Source organism: Trachemys scripta, chromosome 2 (genome assembly GCF_013100865.1).
Source record: "Trachemys scripta elegans isolate TJP31775 chromosome 2, CAS_Tse_1.0, whole genome shotgun sequence".
NCBI lineage: Eukaryota > Metazoa > Chordata > Testudines > Emydidae > Trachemys > Trachemys scripta.
Genome location: NC_048299.1, coordinates 206,079,458 through 206,101,600, shown reverse-complemented (window position 1 = coordinate 206,101,600; position 22,143 = coordinate 206,079,458). Strand labels below are relative to the sequence as shown.

The window sequence follows — 22,143 nt, the reverse complement described above, 5'->3', positions numbered from 1 at the left end:
CACATGGCCCCTGCCCCAGGCTAAACCCTGGGATCTGCGGAATGCTGGCCAATCAGCATTCCCCCACCCACACCCCCCAGCTGGCCAACGGGTGCCAGAGACTCCAAGGGGAGGGAGGAATGTCTCTCAGTGAGTGTCTCCCTCCCTTGCTGCTGGGGCTCTCCCCTTTCACAGCCAGGTTCCCTTAGATCCCCCACCAGTTGAGATGTGATTTCAGTCCATGTGTCATTATTGGAATCACTTTTGCTTTAAAAAAGATAAGTCATGTACTGTAAATTCTAGTTTGAAATATTTCTTCATCACTTGAAATTCCCTGTGTTTCTTTCTCTTGTCTCTCATAAATCTATGTTCCATTTTTCTAGCCATAGTGTGACTATCCTTACGTTTCATGTAACCATGGCTCTGTGCCATGATTAACAGAGATGTTTGTCTTTCCTCTGTGGTCTTGGGAGCTAGTTATCTGTAATCCAAAGGGGAAGAAGGTATTGTGGAAAGCAAACACCTCAGTGATACACTTCATTAACAACAGATGAAATCTGAAACTCTAGGTTGATTGCAGTTCTCCAGTTTGGAGCATATAGTTAAACATCTGATTCACTGCCCTTTTGAAAAATGCTGTCCACTCCCCTTGGCTTGGAGCCATAAATATTAACATGCAAAATGTATTTTCTGAAGTTTTGTTTCTTCGAGCTTTGCAGTATCTGGAGCCTACTTTTATATTTAAACAATCCAAAATTGAGACAGCTCCTAATAATAGCAATAGGCCAATATGTTCCTGGTGGCTAAGATCTAGAAGTATTGTTCTTCGAAGTCCAGTCTTGTCAAGTCATCTTTTTTCCCTTAGTTTCTTATTTAAATAATGTAAATAGTAATAGGTGTGGCTTTAGTTTTAGACCAAATTACTCTTTAATCAACAGATAGCTTTTCAGCTTTCTTTGTTGTTTCTTTCCACATCTCTTTTACTTGGGTTTGTAGATTAAGAATTGTATCCCATTACAAATGAACAGCAGTAATAGGTTAACTGGAAATGATTTTTCTTTATCAGCAGAAATTCTTAAATTCTTGCCCAGGAAGAATAATAAGTGTGACAGTGTCAAGTTTTATTGATAATCAGAATCAATATCTACTATGTTCTGTCAAGAGAAAAGAGGAATGTCCAGTCCCAAATGCTCAATTCAGTAGAAATTAGTAATTTACATGGGCATAATGGCAATATAATCTGAATGTCACTTAGTACTTGCTGAAGCTAATTTGGTCAGTAATTCACATGCTGATTCACACCAAGCATGCATGATTATTTTTTAATGTGATGGAAGAGAATATAGCTCACCAGGGAAGAATAAGCATCATGTTCTTTTTAGTCATAATACAAATATTTTAACGTAGTCATTTGGTCCTAAGGACTTTTTCAGAATTCTCTTTTCATGCTTGTGAAATAAGCATTTAAATTGTCCTCCATGGATGCATTATCTCATGCATGTTACTTGCTAGAAATATTCAACATGCAACCAGTAGTAACTAGATTTCCATTTTTAAATCATCCTTTTATTCGTTAAAATGGCTGCAACTTCAGTTGCAAAATTCTAGATCTGCTTCTTGTGCATGACATGGTTTCTGCCTCATGATGGTGAGTATAAACATTACAAAATTGTTTTCTAAACATTTATACATAAATAGTTGTTGATATGCAGTATGGCTACATTTTTCTAGTAGGTGTCTATTAAATTGCACCTGCATGTTTTATGTATACAAATTGTGCCCAAGTGCTGGGTTTTGTGTGTGTGCATATATTGCTTTGCAAGAAGCAGTATTAGTTTGGGGAGTAGAAATGTTTGCATATGCAGAATTTGCAGGGGTGGTTTTAAAGGCCCATTTGACTCTACAACATTAAAAGTGCACATGAAACATCTATTTATAATCTTTCAGTGTCGTCATTTGGCACAAAATGCATCATTTTCTTTTTTGCCATTGGGGTACCTTATAATGTCTGCACAACTCTTATTGCTGCTGTTTTCACTCTCTGTTTAATTAAAAGGAAACTTTTAGCATGTTTTCAATGAAATGTGTACGGTCTTGAAATGATTTCTTTAGATGAACTTGCTTCATCTCCCCTGCTGTTTCCCACTGTGTCGTGAGCACCGCCAGTACCTGAGTTGGCATAGGAATGATGGCACTCAAAAGTGAGATGCAATTGAGATTTTTAAAGTAAACACAAGATCCTTGCCAAAGCAGAAACCAAATATGTGACAATATTTGTAAAGCATGAAATGTCAGGATCCAGGATGTTTCACCTGTAGCAAAGCCTGGAATAAAGGAGGAGAGAATTACAGCTAGCAAATGAAATTTTAAACAATACATATTCATTTGAAATATCTTTATTACTCTGTATTTTTCAGCAATATGTTCTAATAGCAAAAGTTAACAGTAGTCTAGTCATAATTGTCAGTTTCAGGATAACTGCACCTGTATTTCCCCCTCCACAGTCCCTTGAGGGCTATAGAGCCCAGCATGGTGTATCCGCATCCAAGCCGCAAAAATTGTCTTTGGATATCCACGGATTTGCAGGGCTCTACTTCCTGTGGCTGGGCTGAGGCTCCCCACCGGAGCCCAGTCGGGGAGAGCCACATGGGTAGCCTGCTCAGAGTCGCGGACCTTCCACGGGCCCTCAGCCAGGTGGGGAGTCTGGGAGGCGAGGACATGGCCTGAGGCTGCCCTCAGCCTCCCCCACCCTGCACCGCAGGCATGTGGACGGTCCACTGCAGCTCCCCACAGCTCCCCAGCTGGGCTCCACGCTGGCCTGGATGGATGGGGAGACCTGTGGAGCTGCCCGGGGAGATGCTCCTTAAACTATCACTCAGCATGCAAAAAGATTTCAAAATCAAAAGGGATATGGGTGTTTGAGAGAAGAGGGGGTTCTTTTTATATTGATTTTAATATAAATACACCTTTTTTAAACCTAACACTCCTACTTTTGTAACAGTTATGAAAAGACCGAGCTCTAATAATAATATTCTAGGGAAAGGAGGAAGAGGTGAGGGTTTTAAAATATTTTATTGAAAGGAAATTGATTAAATCTAAAGTAAGCAAACAAGAAACCTCTTACCTGAAAATGCACTCTCTCTCTCATGTATATATTACTGATAAATATTAGTATTATTTAGATGCTATGAACAGTTGGATGCCGAAAAATATCAAATTGTAATTGATATGCTGCTCCTGTATTATTCAAATCAATTTCAGAACCAAAGCTGATTGTCATGATAATGATTTCCTCCCTTCCCCCCAAAGTTCTTGAGACTCACATGAGGCAAAAAGCAGAAACCTGATCCCCTGCACTTTTCAAACTCATATTATATTCTTGTCCATGAATGACCTTTTACAAATGACTACCAATAACTGCAGCTGAATACAAGCACCGGTCTTGGTAGCAAAAGGTCATACTCCAGTTTTATAAAATGTGGATAAATTTGTACTCCCTGCAGCAACGGATTGTTCTAGGTTTTTATATTGTATTTGACCAATCTTAATTCAAAACCTGCATTAGGAAAGATTACACTGTGCCTTTGTTTAGTTCTGCTTTTCCTCCTCCAGTCACCTTTCACTACAAATTAGATCTGTTAGAGAAAATTCCCTACTTTACAAGTTTTTAACATTCTACTTCAAAGGACTATAACCTGCTACCTTCTCCTTATTTTTTGCATCCTGTGCTCAAGGATTAAGGGCCAGATGCTATCATTCTTACTCCTTATATCAAGTAGCACCTTACTCTGTGAATAGTCTCTATCTAAGGACCAGAATCCTCCATCCGTATGCACTCTGGGTAATGTTTACTGCATGAGTAGCCCCATTCATTTCAATGTGTGATGTTTCGGGAGTACTTAGGGCTATGAGGCACCTCAATAACACCTGCCCTTAGTGCGAGCAAGCCTTGTGTGTGTGCTATGGGTCAATGCCCTAACTCCACCAGCCTCTGGCAACACAAGCACTGTCTTCCATGTCTCTGCAGGCCCCACTTTCTCTAGACCGATTAACTACAGGCACACTCCAACCCCTGACTACTCTGAGCCTAGAGTGCCCAGCCCCTGTTCCACTGAACACTCTCACAATTCCCAGATCTTCCATTCCCAAAGGAACAGGACACCTCCACTTGCCACTTACATCTTGGAACACAGCTCCGCTAAAAACACAGCACTTAGATCATAGGCGTGCGCAGCACATTTCATTAGGGTGTGCACCCAGGGAGCCCCACCCTAGCCCTGCCCCCGCCCTGCCCTAGCCCCGCCCCCATCCACTCCCTCCTACTTCCTGCCCCCGACTGCCCCCCTCAGAACTCCCAACCCGCCCCCGCTCCTTGTCCCCTGACTGCCTCCTCCTGAGACCCCCCCCCACCGTAACTGCCTTCCTACGACCTTACCCCTTTTCTGTCCCCTGACTGCCCCAACCCTTAACCACACCCCTGCCCCCAGAAAGACCCCCAGGACTCCCATGCCTATCCAACAGCTCCCCGTCCCCTGACTGCCCCCGAGACCCTCTGGCCCATATCCAACCTGCCCGGCCCAGCCCCCTTACCACGCCACAGCTCAGAACAGAGTCCTCACCAAATCCCACCCCCTGGACATCTCCTTGAGCAATGGCATGATGGCACTTACAGGGCGGGCGCAGAGAGCGCCAACCAAGCTGAGGCGCAGTGGTGGAAGAGCTCTATGACTGATGTAAGTCAACAAAGGTCATGTGTAGCGCTGGGGAGGTGGTGATTGGCTGGGCGAGGGTCAGAGGGTTCTGTGTGGGGCAGTCTGGGTGCAGGCAGCTCAGTGGGGGATCTGGATGTACAGGGTGATTCCAGGTGCAGGAATAATGGGAGTCTGCAGGGGGGACCAAGTGAAAGTGGTTGGAACTCAGCAGGGAGGGGGTCTGTGTGCAGGGGAGGTGGGGTTCATTTGGGTGGGGGTCTGGGTATAGGTGGTTGGGGATCTGCACGCTGGGCCCCCACTTCCCCTATCCTCTTCTCTTCCCCATCCCATGCCCCTTCCCCACCACTCCATCTCCTCCGCATCCCACCCCCTTCCTTCCCAAACTGCCTCTTTCCCCCTGTCCCCGCTTTCCCTATCCTCTTCTCCATCCCATGCCCCTTCCCCACCGCTCCATCTCCTCCGCAACCCACCCCCTTCCTTCCCAAACTGCCTCTTTCCCCCTGTCCCCGCTTCCCCTATCCTCTTCCCCATCCCATGCCCCTTCCCCACCATTCCATCTCCTCCCCATCCCACCCCCTTCCTTCCCAAACTGCCTCTTTCCCCCTGTCCCCGCTTCCCCTATCCTCTTTCCCATCCCATGCCCCTTCCCCACCACTCCATCTCCTCCCCATCCCACACCCTTCTTTCCCCCCCGCCTCTTTTCCCCTGCTCTACCCCGCCCCACAACTCACTGTTGTACAAAATGAAGGATGGCTCCCAGCACACAGAAGGGAGCTCAACCAGCCCTAGGACGCAGAAGGTGGTGTCCAGCTGCAAAGTCCAGGAAGCTGAGCAGCACCTTCTTTTTTCAGTGGGGCTGCAGCAACTCTGTGTTCACAGAAATGGGGGCGGGGGGCAGTGGCGTGACCTTGCATCCCATGTGGCCCCCCCCACCCCTCACCTGTATTTGGGGGGTAATGCCCCTAAACTGTGCCAGGAACATTCCCAATCACACACCCCTGTTTCTCCTTCACTTTCTGCAGAGAAGCAAAGAACGCTACAGGAGGGGGACCTGGGCTGTTTTCATTCCCCCTGGGGCCCAGGAATACCCCACACAGACCCCCACTGCCCAGCACCATCCCCAGAGACCCAGCACCCCCGCCTGCCTGCCACTCAGCCACACTCACTGGCCTGCTGGGCGGGGGCTATTTGCCTTGTCTGGGCTGAGCCAGCATCACAGCTGGGGTTGGGGGGGAAATCAGAGTGGGAGGGGGCCTGCCCCCTCATAACCCCCTTGCCTGGGACCCAGACGAGCCCTACCCCCCCACGCTGGCCGAGAATGAGCCGGCCCCTGCACTGGTCCCAGGCGGCTCAGCCCCAGGAGGCGGGGCAGGCTGAGCAAGAGGAGCTGGAGCAGATCCCTCCCCGTCCCTGCTGGGGAGGCGCAGTCAGGGAGCTCTAGCACTGTCCCCCCTCCCACAGCTCCCATTGGCCGCGGTTCCTGGCCAATGGGCTGGGAACCGGGTCAGCGCTGGGAGGGAGGCAGCGGGCAGTGTTGCCTCTGCTGAGACTCTCCCTGCACGAAGGGATGCTGGGGATGGGGAGCTGCCCCCAAGGTGAGAGCACCCCATCTCCCCGGCCCAACCCACCCCGCTCCCTGTCCCCCGACTGCCCCGGCCCCTTGTCCGACCCCCCTCAGGCTCCTAGCAGTGTCGGCTCAGCGCGGAGCCATACACACAGCCCCGAGGGAGCACGCAGCCCCGCGCCCCACAGCTCTGACTGCCCTGCATTAGAATGTGCACAGGCACACCTGGCACACCCCATGCGCATGCCTATGGCTTAGATCTGTATATATAGTAAAAACAAAAAAGAAGTGTATTTAATAAAGAATAGAGGTTCGTGTGATAGCAAGTAGAAATATTGGAAACAAATGGTTACATATAAAACAAAATCATAACACCAGTCTAGAGCCTAGTTTTACCTAATAAGGCACAGCCATGTCAAATAAAGTTTAGCTCACCTCAAAGTTTTTCCAGCGTGTTTCAGCCAGACTTGGCTGTGATCCTTTTTTTTAAATGAAGCAAACACATGGTCAGTTTGCTTCCTATGTGAAGGATCCAGAGAGCATTTTTGTCTCTTACAGTTGAAGTCCAAAAATCCATCGTCTTCACTTGCAAACAGGACTCTCTCCTGCTGGTTTATCTTCCTTTAAATTCCCTCTCTGGAAGATTTCACAATCCCTTCATTAGCATCCAGCTCAGACTGTAAATGGGCATCCATTGTGAACTATGCAATACTCAGTTTCCATATTGCCAGACAGCTAGATAAATATCTTCTGTTGGAAAGGAACTTGTTGATCACCTTCTGGTGACAGGCCACAATTCACAGACTTTAAGAATAGAAGTTTCAGTATATCTATATAGCTCCTTACATGTTATCAGTACATACATTTTGCAATGGTTATGGCGACCATATGAGACAGGCTTTCGGTAGAGCTCTTATATGACACCCTTTCGTGAGGTAGTATTGTAGATATCAAACCCAGGGAATCCCTGTAACCGTTAGGCACCCCTGTGTCCTCTGTCAGTTGGCGCCAAGAGTCCCTCAGTCACACAGGCTGCTTGTGGCTAAAGTACTACCCAGCATGAGTTAGGGTGGTCCCAAATAAAGGAACGCATCAGTATCAAGTCAGTAGAGAACCCTTATGTAGTTATGGTAAATTGAAAGAGCATTTGCCCTCCTCTCTGTTGCTCATTTTTGGCCTCCTGTTTCATTGGCAATTAAACACTTTTTATTTTGACGTGTATTAGCTGTAGACTAGGCTTCCCATGGAGACTCTGCTTTGGGACTATACTTTGTAATTGCTGCCAAGAAGCTGGATTCCCCCATCCGTACCTGGACTTGCTGTGTGCACATCAGACATGCTTCTGCTTCAGAGATTCAAACAAGAGAACCCTTGTGGGCTCGTGTGTACGCCCCAGTTGTTCTATTAGGTGACTCAAAGGGAAGCCTCCCTGGGCTTTCCTTAGTTGCAACTTATGGTGCCATGTTGTGACACTTTCTTGGGGAGCCCAGAACTGTGAGTCACTTTGTTCACCCCTTGCCTCAGTGATCACAGGTTTCTTTGTCTTAGAAATGGTCTAATCTAATGGAGATTATTTGGGGTTGGCATGTTTTAGAGCTGGATTTCAGTTCTTACACTTCTAGGAAAAAGAACAGTGGTTGACCTAGTCCAGAAGATGCCAAATTGCAGACCATGGGCTGCATATAACTCCCCCAGTGTTTCTAATGTCATCGCAACTGCAACTTTCACTTTGGCTGGTGAAGCCATGTGTGTTCAACGTGGGCAGAAGTTGGGCAGGAATCAAAACCAAAGCAGAAATGGTGGGTGTGGTGCCAAGTCTACACAGCCTACAGCAGTCAGCCTCCCAGCCCAGGTCAACAGACTTGGGCTCACAGGGCTCATGCTACCACACTAAAAATAGCTAGGTAGACATTGCAACTCAGGCTCTGAGGCCTAGGAAGCGGGGTGGATTTCAGAGCCTAAGCCGCAACTTCAAAGCACTGTCCACAGAACTATTTTTAGAGTGCTAGCCCAAGCCCCGCCAGCCCAAGTCTGTTAACCTGGGCTAGGAGGCTCATTGCCATGGGTTGTATAGATGGACCCTAAGTGGCCTAAGGTAGCAGCACAATGCGTTGATGAGATAACTGTGCATGTTCATGGATTTATTTCTGTGTGGGATAAGTAAGTACTGTACCTTTAGTTTATCTATTTAGTTAGAGATGAAGAGACCAATATTAAAACTAAACTCAGAGAATAGTCGGGAGGACATTTTTACAGAATATGTAATTTCCATATAATCAATTGTAGTTGCCACATGGATGTTATGTAATCGCAAATGGGAGAAGAGGTATCCCTCATTAGTCTGAATGTGAAGTTTCATGTCTGTAAGGCAGTCATTGCATTATGATGAGGTCCACACTGTGAAAACGTTTGTGAAAATGCATCCATATGTTAAGCCATGATCCTTGCATACTTAATTGCAGATTACTAGGAACCCAGGAAAAGTACCATGACTTGCCCCATTAGACCTTTTGAAGTGCAAAGAAATCTGAAAAAGTCATGGGGTATCCAGAAAAAACAAACATAGATTTCAAAGCAGTTCTATGGTGATTTGGACATAAACAGAATTAAGCAAACTACTCTTGTGATCTGTTGGATACAAACCTACTATGTAATAAACATGGAAAATGCACACAGAATTCTATTGGAAAATGTTACATTAATACTGCAGTGATGTTAAAACTGCTGCATGTAGCATTCTGATGTCTGAAAGTGTAGTTATTAAAGGAACTATGATGATGAAACAAAGCAATACTGTTATAGCTTTCCAATAAAAAATGAACATCCTATACTACAAATGGAAATAGTAGAAATACTTGTTCATAGAAAATTATACATCTCTTGTAAACATTTGATACTGCTGCAGACATGGTAAAGGGCCACATTCTGCACTGCCTTATATCCTGTGTATTTTCCTTGGTTTTAATGGGATTGCACAGAGTATGAGTCCATTCAGAATTTGGCCCAGAACTAGATTCCTTTTTTTTTTTTACGAATGGAATCTTCAGTTTTCCCCTTCTTATGCTCAAAAGAGTTAATGAACAAGGCCCTAAAAAAATCCTATTAATGCTAGAGCATCTTTGTGAAATCCAGAACAACTTATTTTGCTCATTTTTATTTTTAAGTAATTACTTCATTAGATGAAAACTAAATGTGCACATGGATCAGCGCAAGACATTTGGCTACTTGAGCTTTCGTACATGTTTAGGTTCCCAGGGTCCTTTGAACCTCCTGGGGAACAGCTCTGCATCCTTATTAGAGACTGACAATTAAAGGTCTGTTTTCATATCAAAAATAATCACCAAAAATTAGCCAGGCAGACCTTGGAATGCTGTGAGAATTCAAACACTTTGAGTTGGCCAACTTTCCTTCATTTGATTCAATCAAGATCAACTTGGGGTTCTTTTTATGTTTAACATTGCCAGGGTAACTTGTGAGTTGGCCTCATGACAGCTGAGAAGGATTATGCAATACCGTAAAGATGTAATTAATGCATTGTGGGCCCCAGCAATCAGATTCAGTTGCATAATTAGACAGAGGTTCAGAAATATGTTAAAGGACATTTTTAAGGCAATGTTGTAAATAAGCAATTTGTTTAAAACTGATGTAACAAAAAGGAGAAAATGTCATTGCAACTGAAAGAGGCTTGATAAGAGATATTTATACATAGACAGCAATATGAAGAATTTTTAGGGGAGCAGTCAGCTTTATCCCGGAATATTTTAGATTTTTTTTGTGTGTGCAAGGTCCCAAGAGAAAGCAATATATTGAACCCTCAGTAATGAATTCTCTTCCTTAGTTGCCCATCTGGAAAATGGACCTCCATACATTCTCTTTAAGGCCAAGGGGCCATGTTGTGGGGGAACGCAGGCATTGTTGTCATTTACCAGATCTTCTCGTTACCTTTTGCTTTCCAAAAGTGGCTGTGACTGGTTTGGAGGTCAATCATAAAAATAGGGTTGACCACAACCAGTTAAAGTGTTTATTTAGATCTATACAATAAATAAAAAGGGGTACGTTCAAGGCTCTAGGTGCCCCCACCATGAATTTCAAAAACAAAAACTGATTGCAGAACTCCAAGTCTCCTCCTCACTATAACTCTGATTTTTTTCAAAAGCCCATCTCCCCAACAGCCCACGTACATAGATGTGCCTTGCAGCGTGCCCTGAAGATCAATAGTCTTGGGCTATTTCAGAGCAGGGGGAAGCCTGTTCCAGAGCTGAGGTCCCCTCATAGAGAACACTTTAATACAGGGGTCGGCAACCTTTCAGAAGCGGTGTGCTAAGTCTTCATTTATTCACTCTAATTTAAGGTTTCGCGTGCCAGTAATACATTTTAACATTTTTAGAAGGTCTCTTTCTATAAGTCTATAATATATAATTAAACTATTGTTGTATGTAAAGTAAATAAGGTTTCTAAAATGTTTAAGAAGTTTCATTTAAAATTAAATTAAAATGTAGAGCCTCGCAGACCAGTGGCCAGGACCTGGGCAGTGTGAGTGCAGCTGAAAATCAGCTCACGTGCCGCCTTCAGCACGCGTGCCATAGGTTGCCTACCCCTGCTTTAATACCTGCCTCCTCCTTTAAATTGAAGGGGTCCAGCTGGAGCATCTTGGACAACCCCAGCTGTGGCAATATAGCACAAGGAGAAAGGCGGTCTCTCAAGTAGCTAGGCCCCAAAACTTATTTTCCTCTTAGTCTAGACACAGCCTAAACCTTCAGTGGATTACGTGTAGTGTTCACTTCCCAAACCCTTCTCACCATCTGTAAGTATTTTTTCCCCTTAAAGTGTAGGATGATGGCTTGATTTTTAAAAAATCGTTTATTGCTAGCATTGTACAAAGGGTGTCAACAGTGCCATGTAAGTTGGCGGATGTATGTATTTAAGGGATCTTATCATTAAACACAGTGGCACCTGCAGCCAGACACACGTTACACACGGTGCGTACCATTGGTAATGGCGAGGAGGAGCCATGCTGCACTGCTCATAGAGGTTTGCCCCATTGCTCTCCCATCATGATGGGGGTGGTGGGGCCCAAATTGAGTGAGTGGCATTGTGATCTGGTGCACGAGGTTGCGCGGTGTCACAATGCCACTCAGGTTTGCACCCGCAACCCCCATGCACCATGCCACAACACCACTCACTTATTTTTGGTCCTGCCACCCCCTTTCATGACACAAGGGTAGTGGGGACAAACCCAGAGCTGCGACCCCTGAACACTATGTCACAATGTCACTCCCTCAAGTTTAGCCCATGGCTCTCCCATCATGATGGAGGCCTGGTGGGGTCAAACCTGTGTTGGCAGGGGATGGACAGCAGGTGGCTGACTCCTGAATTATGGGGTCCCCCTGTCCAACAGCCCATATCCCCTCTCAGGGATGGGCAGTGGCGCTGCACCTGGGCGTGCCAGGCTGGAAGGTGGGGCTGAGCATGGCACAGACTCAGTGGGTGAGGCTCCGGGACCAGTGGCTGCAGCGAGGATCTCTCCACAGAGATTGATGGTGCACACCATATCAGAAACTTAGCGGGGTGCGGAGCACCTGATTAAATAAAGTAGTGGTCTTTTGCTTTTTGAAATGAAACACGTCACTGTTCCTCTATGCTAAGGGAGGGAAAAGGCTGTCAGGAGTCATAATGTGCCTGGCTGTTCGAACACAAGAAACAGCAGCAAGCTGTTTTGAGTACTCGTCACCAGAAGAAATATTTCCTTACAGAAACATTTGTAACCAGTGATCTTAATCATATGTGCTCCGGAAGTAGTTGAAAATCTAAAGGAATTATGCCAGATTAATCTGCAAACCTCCACAAATATCGCTTTCTCTTGTGTGGAGGAGGGGTGATGGAGTGTGAATACTTATGTGCTGTTCTCTGCATAGGTAGCGTATTGTAAAGATATTTGAAGAACAAATGTTACAGTACATCATGAGAGCAACAACTACTGCATGGCCTTGTATCCAATATCTGTCACATTGTAATACATTTTAGTCGTTATATCCTTCATTCAAGTAAATGTCAGATTTTATTTTATTTAAAAATAAACTACCCTGGAAACACTAACGTGACTGAAACACTAAGAACTCTAAAAAGCATGGGCTCCTTATATGTTATTTTAGGTTAAGTAACCTGAGGTTCATATAGGAAGGCCGTTTGTCACAGACTCTTCTAAAACAGCTAGAAATATTGTCTTACCTTTTTTGTGGCAGAAGAAAAATGGCTTTAAAATGATTTAACAGTCAATCCAGTGAATATAAGGACAGTTCTCCAATTCAGTGAGACTAAGAATGCTTAGGGGTTGTCTACACAATTAGTTTGTGGCAAGATGGGGTGAGAATCTACCCCACACTAGTCTGCCACAGACTAACTACCCATGTGCGTCCTGATGACACGCATTAACAGTTTGATAGAGCATTTTGAGCTACTTCCATTTCAAATGGTTTCAGAGTGGTAGCCGTGTTAGTCTGTATCAGCAAAAAGAACGAGGAGTACTTATGGCACCTTAGAGACTAACACATTTATTTGCGCATAAGCTTTCGTGGGCTAAATCCCATTTCATCGGACGCATGCAGTGGAAAATACAGTAGGAAGATATATATACACAGAGAACATGAAAAAATGGGTGTTGCCATACCAGCTCTAATGAGACTAATCAATTAAGGTGGACTATTATCAGCAGGAGAAAAAAAACGTTTGTGGTGATAATCAGGATGGCCCATTTCAAACAGTTGACAAGAAGGTGTCAGTAACAGTAGGGGGAAAATTAGCTTGGGGAAATAGTCTTTACTTTGTGGAATGATCCATCCACTCCCAGTCTTTATTCAAACTTAATTTAATGGTGTCCAATTTGCAAATTAATTCCAGTTCTGCAGTTTCTCGTTGGAGTCTGTTTTGGAAGTTTTTTTGTTGGAGAATTGCGACTTTTAGGTCTGTAATTAAGTGACCAGGGAGGTTGAAGTGTTCTCCAGCTGGTTTTTGAATGTTATAATTTTTGACGTCTGATTTCTGTCCATTTATTCTTTTGCATAGAGACTGTCTGGTTTGGCCAATGTACATGGCAGAGGGGCATTGCTGGCATGTGATGGCATATATCACTTTGGTAAATGTACAGGTGAACAAGCCTCTGATGGTGTGGCTGATGTGATTAGGCCCTATGATGGTGTCCCCTGAATAGATATGTGGACAGAGTTGGCAATGGGCTTTATTGCAAGGATAGGTTCCTGGGTCAGTGTTTTTGTTGTGTGGTGTGTGGTTGCTGGTGAGTATTTGCTTCAGGTTGGGGGGCTTACAGACAGAAGCAATTGGCTCTACCCATATTCTTGAATTAGCTGCGGGACTGGAATTAAAGGTTGGATACTGGAAATTTTGATCAGCCATTGCCTCCTGTGCTTTGAGTTTGAAGTTCATGTCTCATATCTTCCACTTTTAAATTGCTGAGCTGGGCAAAATGGTTATCAAAGTCAGCCATGAGAACAGCTGCCATGACATATCATCAAAACACCAGCATTTTCAAACTGGTGGTAGAATTAAAAAATTGATTCTCACCGTTAGTGTCCCCAAAAAGACTACACTGTGTGGGAGGTTAAGCGGGGATGGATGGACGTGTGTATGTCTTTTAGGAGCATGGAAACCAAGGGCCAAATTCTTGTCTCAATAAAGAGAACTCCGATTGTGCTGTTTGGGACTGGGATTCAGTCATAAAAGTAGTGATGTAAGTATAAAAAGTTAGAAATCTTTTTTTCCCCCCAAGTCAGAATGTTCTTATTGTTTTATAGTGCTCGTTAACGTGAAAGGAGGTTAGCATTGATCTGATCCAAATATAATACATGGAAGCACTTTGCAAGCTGCTTGATATGGCTGTGCCAATGTGCTTCAATCCTAATTCACAACATCTCTGCTAATACAAACCTTGGTCTCTTCTGAGACTGCTGCTGATGCCAAATCTATTTGGTAGTTTTCTAATGAGGTCAAATATCAACAAGTGAGTAAACAGAAAATGCAATTTTCAGTTTGCTTGTGACCTTGAGTTTGACCCCTTTTCTCCCAAAGTGGACAGTCCTCTTCGCTGGTAGTTCATAAGGATGCTTAAGTGACTGCCATTGTAGTGATAGCATTGTGTTTAAACCACTAAAGAAAGAACTAAGGATGGTACCTCAGTTTCTCCTTTTAATTTTCCTTAACTGTGTCTATAAAATTGTCACAGATGTATTTTCAAACTTTCACTTCATCTTTAGGCTTGTTTGCGGTAGATACCCTAGGTTTGGATTGACAATGCAATTTGCATCTTGAAGCATCACTGTAAGTACAATGAAATGAAAAGGTTACTTGCACAAAACTCACTTTTCCCTCTGGGCTGACTTTAGAAACTCATTGATGTCACTTCCTTCCTCAGTCAGCAAGTGAATTTTTGTTAATTCTCAAGACCAGCTGTCCATGCTGTCAACAGAAAGCTATTAAAATTCCTTTAAAGTGAATCAAAATAGCCTAAAAACAAATATACTAGAAAACAGGAAAGCATCAGTATTCAAAGTCCACAAACCTCAGAGCAAAATAGTGTTGATCCAACCAGAGATTTCAAACCTTGTACTTTTCTAGCAACTTGCATATCGTTAAGGAATGTTAAAACACATACTCCTTAATCCTCTATTACCGAAAACCTTACTAGGTTTAAAAAAATTAGCCCCAAGATTTAATTCCATTTCTCACAAAGATTATCTCAATAAACCTAGTAAGTCTCCCCTAAATGATGTTTCCTTTTTTCTTTTCAGAGCTAAAAAGTACCATTTACATCTACCAAACAAAAATACTACACCAACATGCAGGAAATAATTATCATAAGATTCATTCTATGGTACAGCCTACAATAGTATCTTATTTTCAGTTTTTCTCCTTAGGATGAGGATCAATAGAGAAGATCATTTTTCTTATTAATAATATCTTGTGTTACATTTAAAAATTCATAATACTGTTACCCAGTCTTTAAAAAATCTATATTTTGTACACTCTGTATGTCAGTACAAAGAAATTCTTATGAAAAGGGACACTATTTATGTAAGTATTCCTGGAAGAGGGAGTGCCTAATATCACTCAACAGCAATCCCCCAGGCCAATTAAAGACTGATACTGACAAGCTGCAAAGGGAGTCCCATCATTATTGGTCTAGAAAACCATGGCTGATATATGTAGAGCTTGATGTAGGTGAATGTGAAGTTCTTGGTCATCCACAAAGGATGTGGAGTACCTCCTCGCAGAGAGAGTGTAATTAATCTAGCCACACTTCTGACTATTACTGTATGGTAGCACTTCACAAGATACATTTACTGTCTCTTTTACCTGAAGGTTGAGACTAGGTTTGATTCTACAAAGATATGTGATTTCTGATAGAAGCACATGTAACCCCTTTGTGGTTTAGAGAGCATGGCCCCTCTAAATCTTTTTCCTAGGGGGGAGGGCGGGAGTGAAAAAAAAGAAGGGAAACTCCGGGGAGTGGCTCTGGAACTCCGAGGGAGAGAGAGGGGGCAGCAAACAGGCCCTCGCAAAGTGAAGCAGCAGAGAACCTGGGTGGCCGATCGGGAACACTCCAGGACAGGAGCCAGGAGGAGCACTTGTCCAGGGAGGAATCGCCCGAGAAGGACAGGCCAGAGCTGGACCCAGTATCACAGCTGCCCAGAGCCGCATGGGGCTGTGAGTACTGGGGCTTGTAACAAGGAGGGAGGTTGCTAGCTAGTTAAGTGGGGAGGTGGTTGCTCTGTGTGGCTTTGCAGAGAGCAGCAGAAGAGGGCACCGGAGCGGTTTGTTTGGGGAACGTTCACTGGCGCCGAAGACAACCAGAAGCACCCAAGACTCACCACCAGACTGGAACTTTGCTCAGGACTCCTGAACTCTGTGTGCAGACAAATTGCTCAGTGTCTGCCCTTCCAGACTGTGCTACCACTGGGCCTGTGGGGCCTTGATTTAAATGCAACCCTGTTTTACTGCTCCCTCTATATTTCCCCTTGTTGTTTTTCTCCTCTCATCCCTCTGTAAATAAATATCTCCCTTTCTTATATCCATTGTACTTTTCCTGTGGGTGTATGTGTTCACTCTGGGGGGTTTGAAACAGGTGCCCCTGGCTGGAAGAAATTTTTCCTGCTGCATTCCTGCGCGCGCCTTCTCTTGGCCAAAGCTACCTGCAGAGCGGACTCTATCTTGGCCACGAGGGCGCTAAAGTTACACACACAAATTCCCACAATGGAATAAAGTAACATGAAAAGGGGGGAGGGATAGCTCAGTGGTTTGAGCATTGGCCTGCTAAACCCAGGGTTGTGAGTTCAATCCTTAAGGGGGCCATTTAAGGATCTGGGGCAAAAATCTGTCTGGGAATTGGTCCTGCTTTGAGCAGGGGGTTGGACTAGATGACCTCCTGAGGTCCCTTCTATGAATTCTATGATTCTATGAACATCTATCCAGACTGGTATCTTGTCTCCAATAATATACTATAGAGGAGGTTCAGAGGAAGCTCAAAATAAGTAAATAAACCCATAATTCAAATAACCAATTTGTGTCAAGTTATTATGAGATGGAATTTCTTTGTGGCTGGGGAGTAACTTTGCCATCTCTCTCTCTCTCTCACTCACACACACACACACACACACACACACATCAATGTTAATTTAGCTAGTGTAACTGTAGATGTCAGTCTTATTCATGTATGTGGCTAAACTATCTAAATATTACTGATCTTTTCGCCGTAGTATCCTGCAGCAATTAATCCCCCAGGTTAATTAAGATGATTCGTAAAGCATATTTGCTATTTAACCATTTGAAATTCATCTTCATTTTAAATGTCTCCGTTTTTGTAATGTCTGATGTAATTAACAGGGTCGCATGATTGACTTTCTGTCTATACCATTCATTTTATGACATCTTCACTACATCTTTCCTTCTCCTTTCCAAATGAAATAATATTTGTCTTTTTTCCTTGTATGGAAGCACCTTCTTTTCCCATTTACCCACCCAATGGATGTCTTCCTTTACAATTATCAGGGGGTAGCCGTGTTAGTCTGTATCTACAAAAACAACAAAGAGTCTGGTGGCACCTTAAAGACTAACAGATTTATTTGGGCATAAGCTTTCGTGAGTAAAAACCTCACTTAGCCTATGCATCCGAAGAAGTGAGGTTTTTACTCACGAAAGCTTATGCCCAAATAAATCTGTTAGTCTTTAAGGTGCCACCAGACTCTTTGTTGTTCCTTTACAATAAAACATCTACCTTTGAAATCAGATCACCAAAATTCAATGTGGTTGCCAAGATGAGACTATATCATTGACTTAACTGGGGCTTTCCAGATTTTTAAGGGGGGAAAAAATACTCTTCCAAGCAAGGCTTACCTGAGATTGCTGAACTGGAACCAAGCTTTGGAAGTTCTAGCTTAGCAGACTTCAATATCATTTCAGAGCATACATCCCAAAAGAGCATATGTTCTAGGAGGATACCATGGAGCATGGTAGACAGGAAATAGCTGGCTAAGAATCCTGCACTTAATACTCTATCTCCAAAATGCAGGAACAAGGATGGATATTTCCCTATGTGGCTAGCCCTTCTGTCGCAGATTATGGGCCCAACTGTGTTGGCATGGTGGTGCGAGATTGTGTATGACATAGTGTGCTGGTATAAACTACCATCCCTTACAACATAATAATTGCCAGGGAGCTAGGCAAAAATAAATAAATAAAAAACAGCGAATAATAAATTCACTAAAAATGTATTTTTCAGAGCACTGAAACCATTTGTGAATCAGGGTGTAATTTGGCAAACCGTTTTGTCAGGAAAAGAAATTTCAAAAATATTGAAATATCATTTCAAGTCAATATTTTGTTTAGGAAATGTTGTTTCAAAAGATTTTGTTCAACCCTAATGATATTTTTTCAGGTTTTTTTATTTGGACGAGAAAAAACAAAAAAGTCAATTTTGGTTCTAAACTAACCCATATTTTGTTTAGCCATTGAACTGAAAAATCAATTGTTTGCTCAACTCTAATTGCCTGTAGATCTTTCTTACAAAGATGGGTGCAAAAGTGGCCATATCCCATTCCTCTTATGCTTGTAAGGTTAAATTGAATATTATTATTAAGAGGTTATCTATCTAATATTTTTACTTCCCACCAAATTCTGATAACTATGTTCCTGGTACATTACTGCAAATCTAGATTCCATAGTTTCATCACCACCTTTTAATAATTTCTTGATGCTCCGAGTGACTGACAGAGCCAGTCACCTTCATTGACTTCAAATGTTAGTTTAGGATAAGTGTTTTCCCCATCTTCCTGTGTGGTGAAGATCAATTAAAATAAATTACTTTAGCTGGTCTGCAATTTCCTCCTTTCCTTATTTGCCTCATTATGCCTTGGTGGTTTAATGATTCTGATCTCTTTATGCTTTATTTCATATTATTAGTCTTGATATTTTTGGCTAGCTATCCATCAAATTCCCCCTTAGTGCTCTCTATCTCTAGTTTAAATGTTACATTCTATTAGTGTTATCACTTCGGCTGGATTTCTTTTTTAAAGATCCTTTTTTTAGCCTCTGTGTACACTGTTGGTTATCATACTGTATGTTCTGTTTTCCTTGGCTGCCTCATTTTTGTTGTTGCATACAAGATCATTTTATTCACTAAAATATGTTACAGCTAATTATTTATATTTCTTTTTTCTTTCAGCGTCTGGAGAAAAATTACAACAGCAGATAATTAATCAGGTATTTTGCCAGTTTTACACACTTTTTTGTTACTCTACATTTTTTATGTACTCTTGGAAAATTTTAGCAACTTTGAAAGTGAGAAGCTTATAGGAAAGGCTAAAGTTAGGCATAAGACAGGCAGATGGTGTGAGGTCCCCCCATCCTGTCCTACGGATCTGCCTATTTCTTGAGTTTAGTGTTGAAACACTTCTTTCTGTATGAGGCAATGGCCTGTATTTTGAGCAATTATTTGTGCCAGTTTGTCATCTTGCTCGGTGGTATGGACAAAGCCAGCCGGCAATTTGTCTACTAGGACCAGGTCTAAGAATGCCCAACTGCTGCCTTTGTATAAATGATAGTTGTGCCTATTTAAGAGCACAACTTTCTAAAAGTTGGTATGAAACATTTATGCTGTTGTATTACTGCACCATGTGAAAATGATAAACAGTGCATAGCTATGTGACGTTTTGGGTTTGTTTGTTTTTTTAATTACAACTGCAAGTTTTGACTACTGCTTTGCTAAACCGTGGCATTGCTTCTGACATTGTCATACTCGGAGTCCAATGGCTGAGCTATAAAGTAAACTAGTTTTTGATTCTGCTTTTTATTACGGCATCAATTAGGGAAAAATACTGTTTGCAAAGATAACATTTTAATATTATATTTACTATTTCTGTGTCAGAAGGAATGGGTACATAAATGAAGGTATTTACTATCAATTCAGAGTGTAGGAACTTGCATATGTTTGAAAATTATACTGAAGAGGAATTGTTTCAGCCAATGAAAGACCAGGAAGTTACTGTAATTACTTGTTTAGAGCTGGTTTGGAATTTTTCAACAAATCATTTTCCATCCAAAAAAAGCTGATTCATCTAAACTGAAACTGTTCGCAAAACAGGTTTAGGTTTGATGAATTTCCCAACCCCCTCCCTCCTACCCACCCCAATATGTCAAGAAAATAGTTTTGAAATTATCAAAAAAAAATGTTTTCACGTTTTTTAAATGAAAAATTTGGTTTTCTGGTTCAAATTGATTCTCTTTTTTTTTTTTTAATTTAAGCCAATTAGACTAGTTTTTAAAAGGTTGAAATTAAAACAGCATTTTTCATATTATTGAAACAAAATGTTTTGGTTGACCTGAGATGAGAAAAAATCAGTTGTTTTGGTGCATAAATATTTTTGGGAGTTTGAATATTGTCTAAAGGAAAAACAGTATAGTACAAAAAGGAGATATACATATCCACCCTTCTTCTGGGAAGCAATTCTTATCCCATAGCATGTTCACTTTACACAGAAGGTGTGCTTTGAAAATATGCATTTAAACAGTTACAAAACTCTCAATAGAGGGTCCTGTGGCACCTTTAAGACTATCAGAAGTATTGGAACATAAGCTTTCGTCGGTGAATGCCCACTTAATCAGACACAAGACAGAAGCCGCCCACGAAAGCTTATGCTCCAATACTTCTGTTAGTCTTAAAGGTGCCACAGGACCCTCTGTTGCTTTTTACAGATTCAGACTAACACGGCTACCCCTCTGATACAAAACTGTCAATATGTCACTAAAATCCAACCCACCAGTTCATAACAGTTTCTTATCTTGTTGTTTTGTTCTGTACTTTTCTTATCTCTCTTTCGGATACTGCATTCTAAACCTGTAGTAGGACATAGAACGAATATATCTTGCCTTTGACAAGTTCTCTATTAGCTAATGCCAAATCTGACTTCAGCTTTGCAAAATGTGGGAAGAGCATAATGTATTCAGTTAGCATAACTTGACCAACACTTATGTATAAAATGTATATTACATTAGTAATGTGTTCATAATACACATTAATGTGGTGTAAACTATGTCTAACATATATGTAGTGGCTAATAAACGGAATACTATTATTCAAACAAAGCACAGAATAACATGCATAATCACTGCACTTTTGAATGATTACTTTATAACATTTTTTTAAATCTGTGTACTCTGGCTGCAGTCCTAAAACTAACCATCTATTTGCATGGATACCTCAATTCTACCTACGCTCCATGCCCAGTCACCAAGTATAACCCCTGATATTAATTTTAAAAGGGATTGTGCTAAGTACGACTCAGCTTTTTATGGGGGTCAATTAAGAGGATATTACTGAATAGAAAATGGATCAGCAGCTGTGGTGGCCACATTTGATGTAGGTATATGGCAGTAAAAACCTGACTGCAACAGTCAGTTGGAGCAAATGAGTGTGTAGCAGCCAGTCAGCATGCCAGGGTAAAACTAAACACACCTAGTTCCTTCAGCCTTTGCTCATATGGCTTGTGTTCCATTCCCTTGATCATCTTTGTTGCTTACCACTGGATCCTTTCCAGTTTCTGTACATCCTTTCTATACATTGGTGACTAAAACTGGACACTACTCCAGCTGAGGCCTAACCAGTGCTGAGTAGAGCAGTACTATCACCTCCTGTGACTTGCATTCTATGCCTCTGTTAATGCAACCCAAAATTGCATTTGCTTTATTTATATTTATTTATTTATTGCAACAGCATCGCATTGCTGACTCACGTTGAGGTTGTGATGCACAAGTCCCAGATCCTTCTCAGCAGTGCTGCTGCCAAGCCAGCTAACCCCCATTCTGTGTGAAATTGGTTTTTCTTCCCTAAATGTAGCACCTTACATTTGTCTTTGTTTAATTTCATTTTGTAGTCTATAGACCAGTTCTCCAATTTATCAAGATCCCTTTGAATTTTAGCTCTATTCTCCAAAGTGTTTGGAGTAGCTGTGTGTCATCTGGACATTTGATCAATATGCTCTCTATTCCTACATCCAGGTCATTAATAAAGATGTTAAATAACAATGGACCCAGAACAGATCCCTGTGGAACCCCCCTTGAGACCCCCTTCCAGTCTGACATCATTCCATTAATAGTTACTCTTTGTTTGCGAAAAGCAACAGAGGGTCCTGTGGCACCTTTAAGACTAACAGAAGTATTGGGAGCATAAGCTTTCATGGGTAAGAACCTCACCTCTTCAGATGCAAGAGGTGAGGTTCTTACCCACGAAAGCTTATGCTCCCAAAACTTCTGTTAGTCTTAAAGGTGCCACAGGACCCTCTGTTGCTTTTTACAGATTCAGACTAACACGGCTACCCCTCTGAT

The 22,143-nt window shown here is 42.5% G+C and overlaps 1 protein-coding gene across 2 annotated transcripts in view; it reads left to right on the top strand.

Annotated features, from left to right (window-relative positions):
• Window positions 1-22,143, top strand: part of CHST9 (carbohydrate sulfotransferase 9) — a 125,921-nt gene that overhangs the window by 79,847 nt on the left and 23,931 nt on the right. For both annotated transcript variants that reach the window (XM_034762812.1, XM_034762809.1), the window contains one exon: window positions 18,986-19,023. In XM_034762812.1, the coding sequence (XP_034618703.1) occupies window positions 18,986-19,023 (38 nt within the window). The remainder of the gene's footprint in view (window positions 1-18,985; window positions 19,024-22,143) is intronic.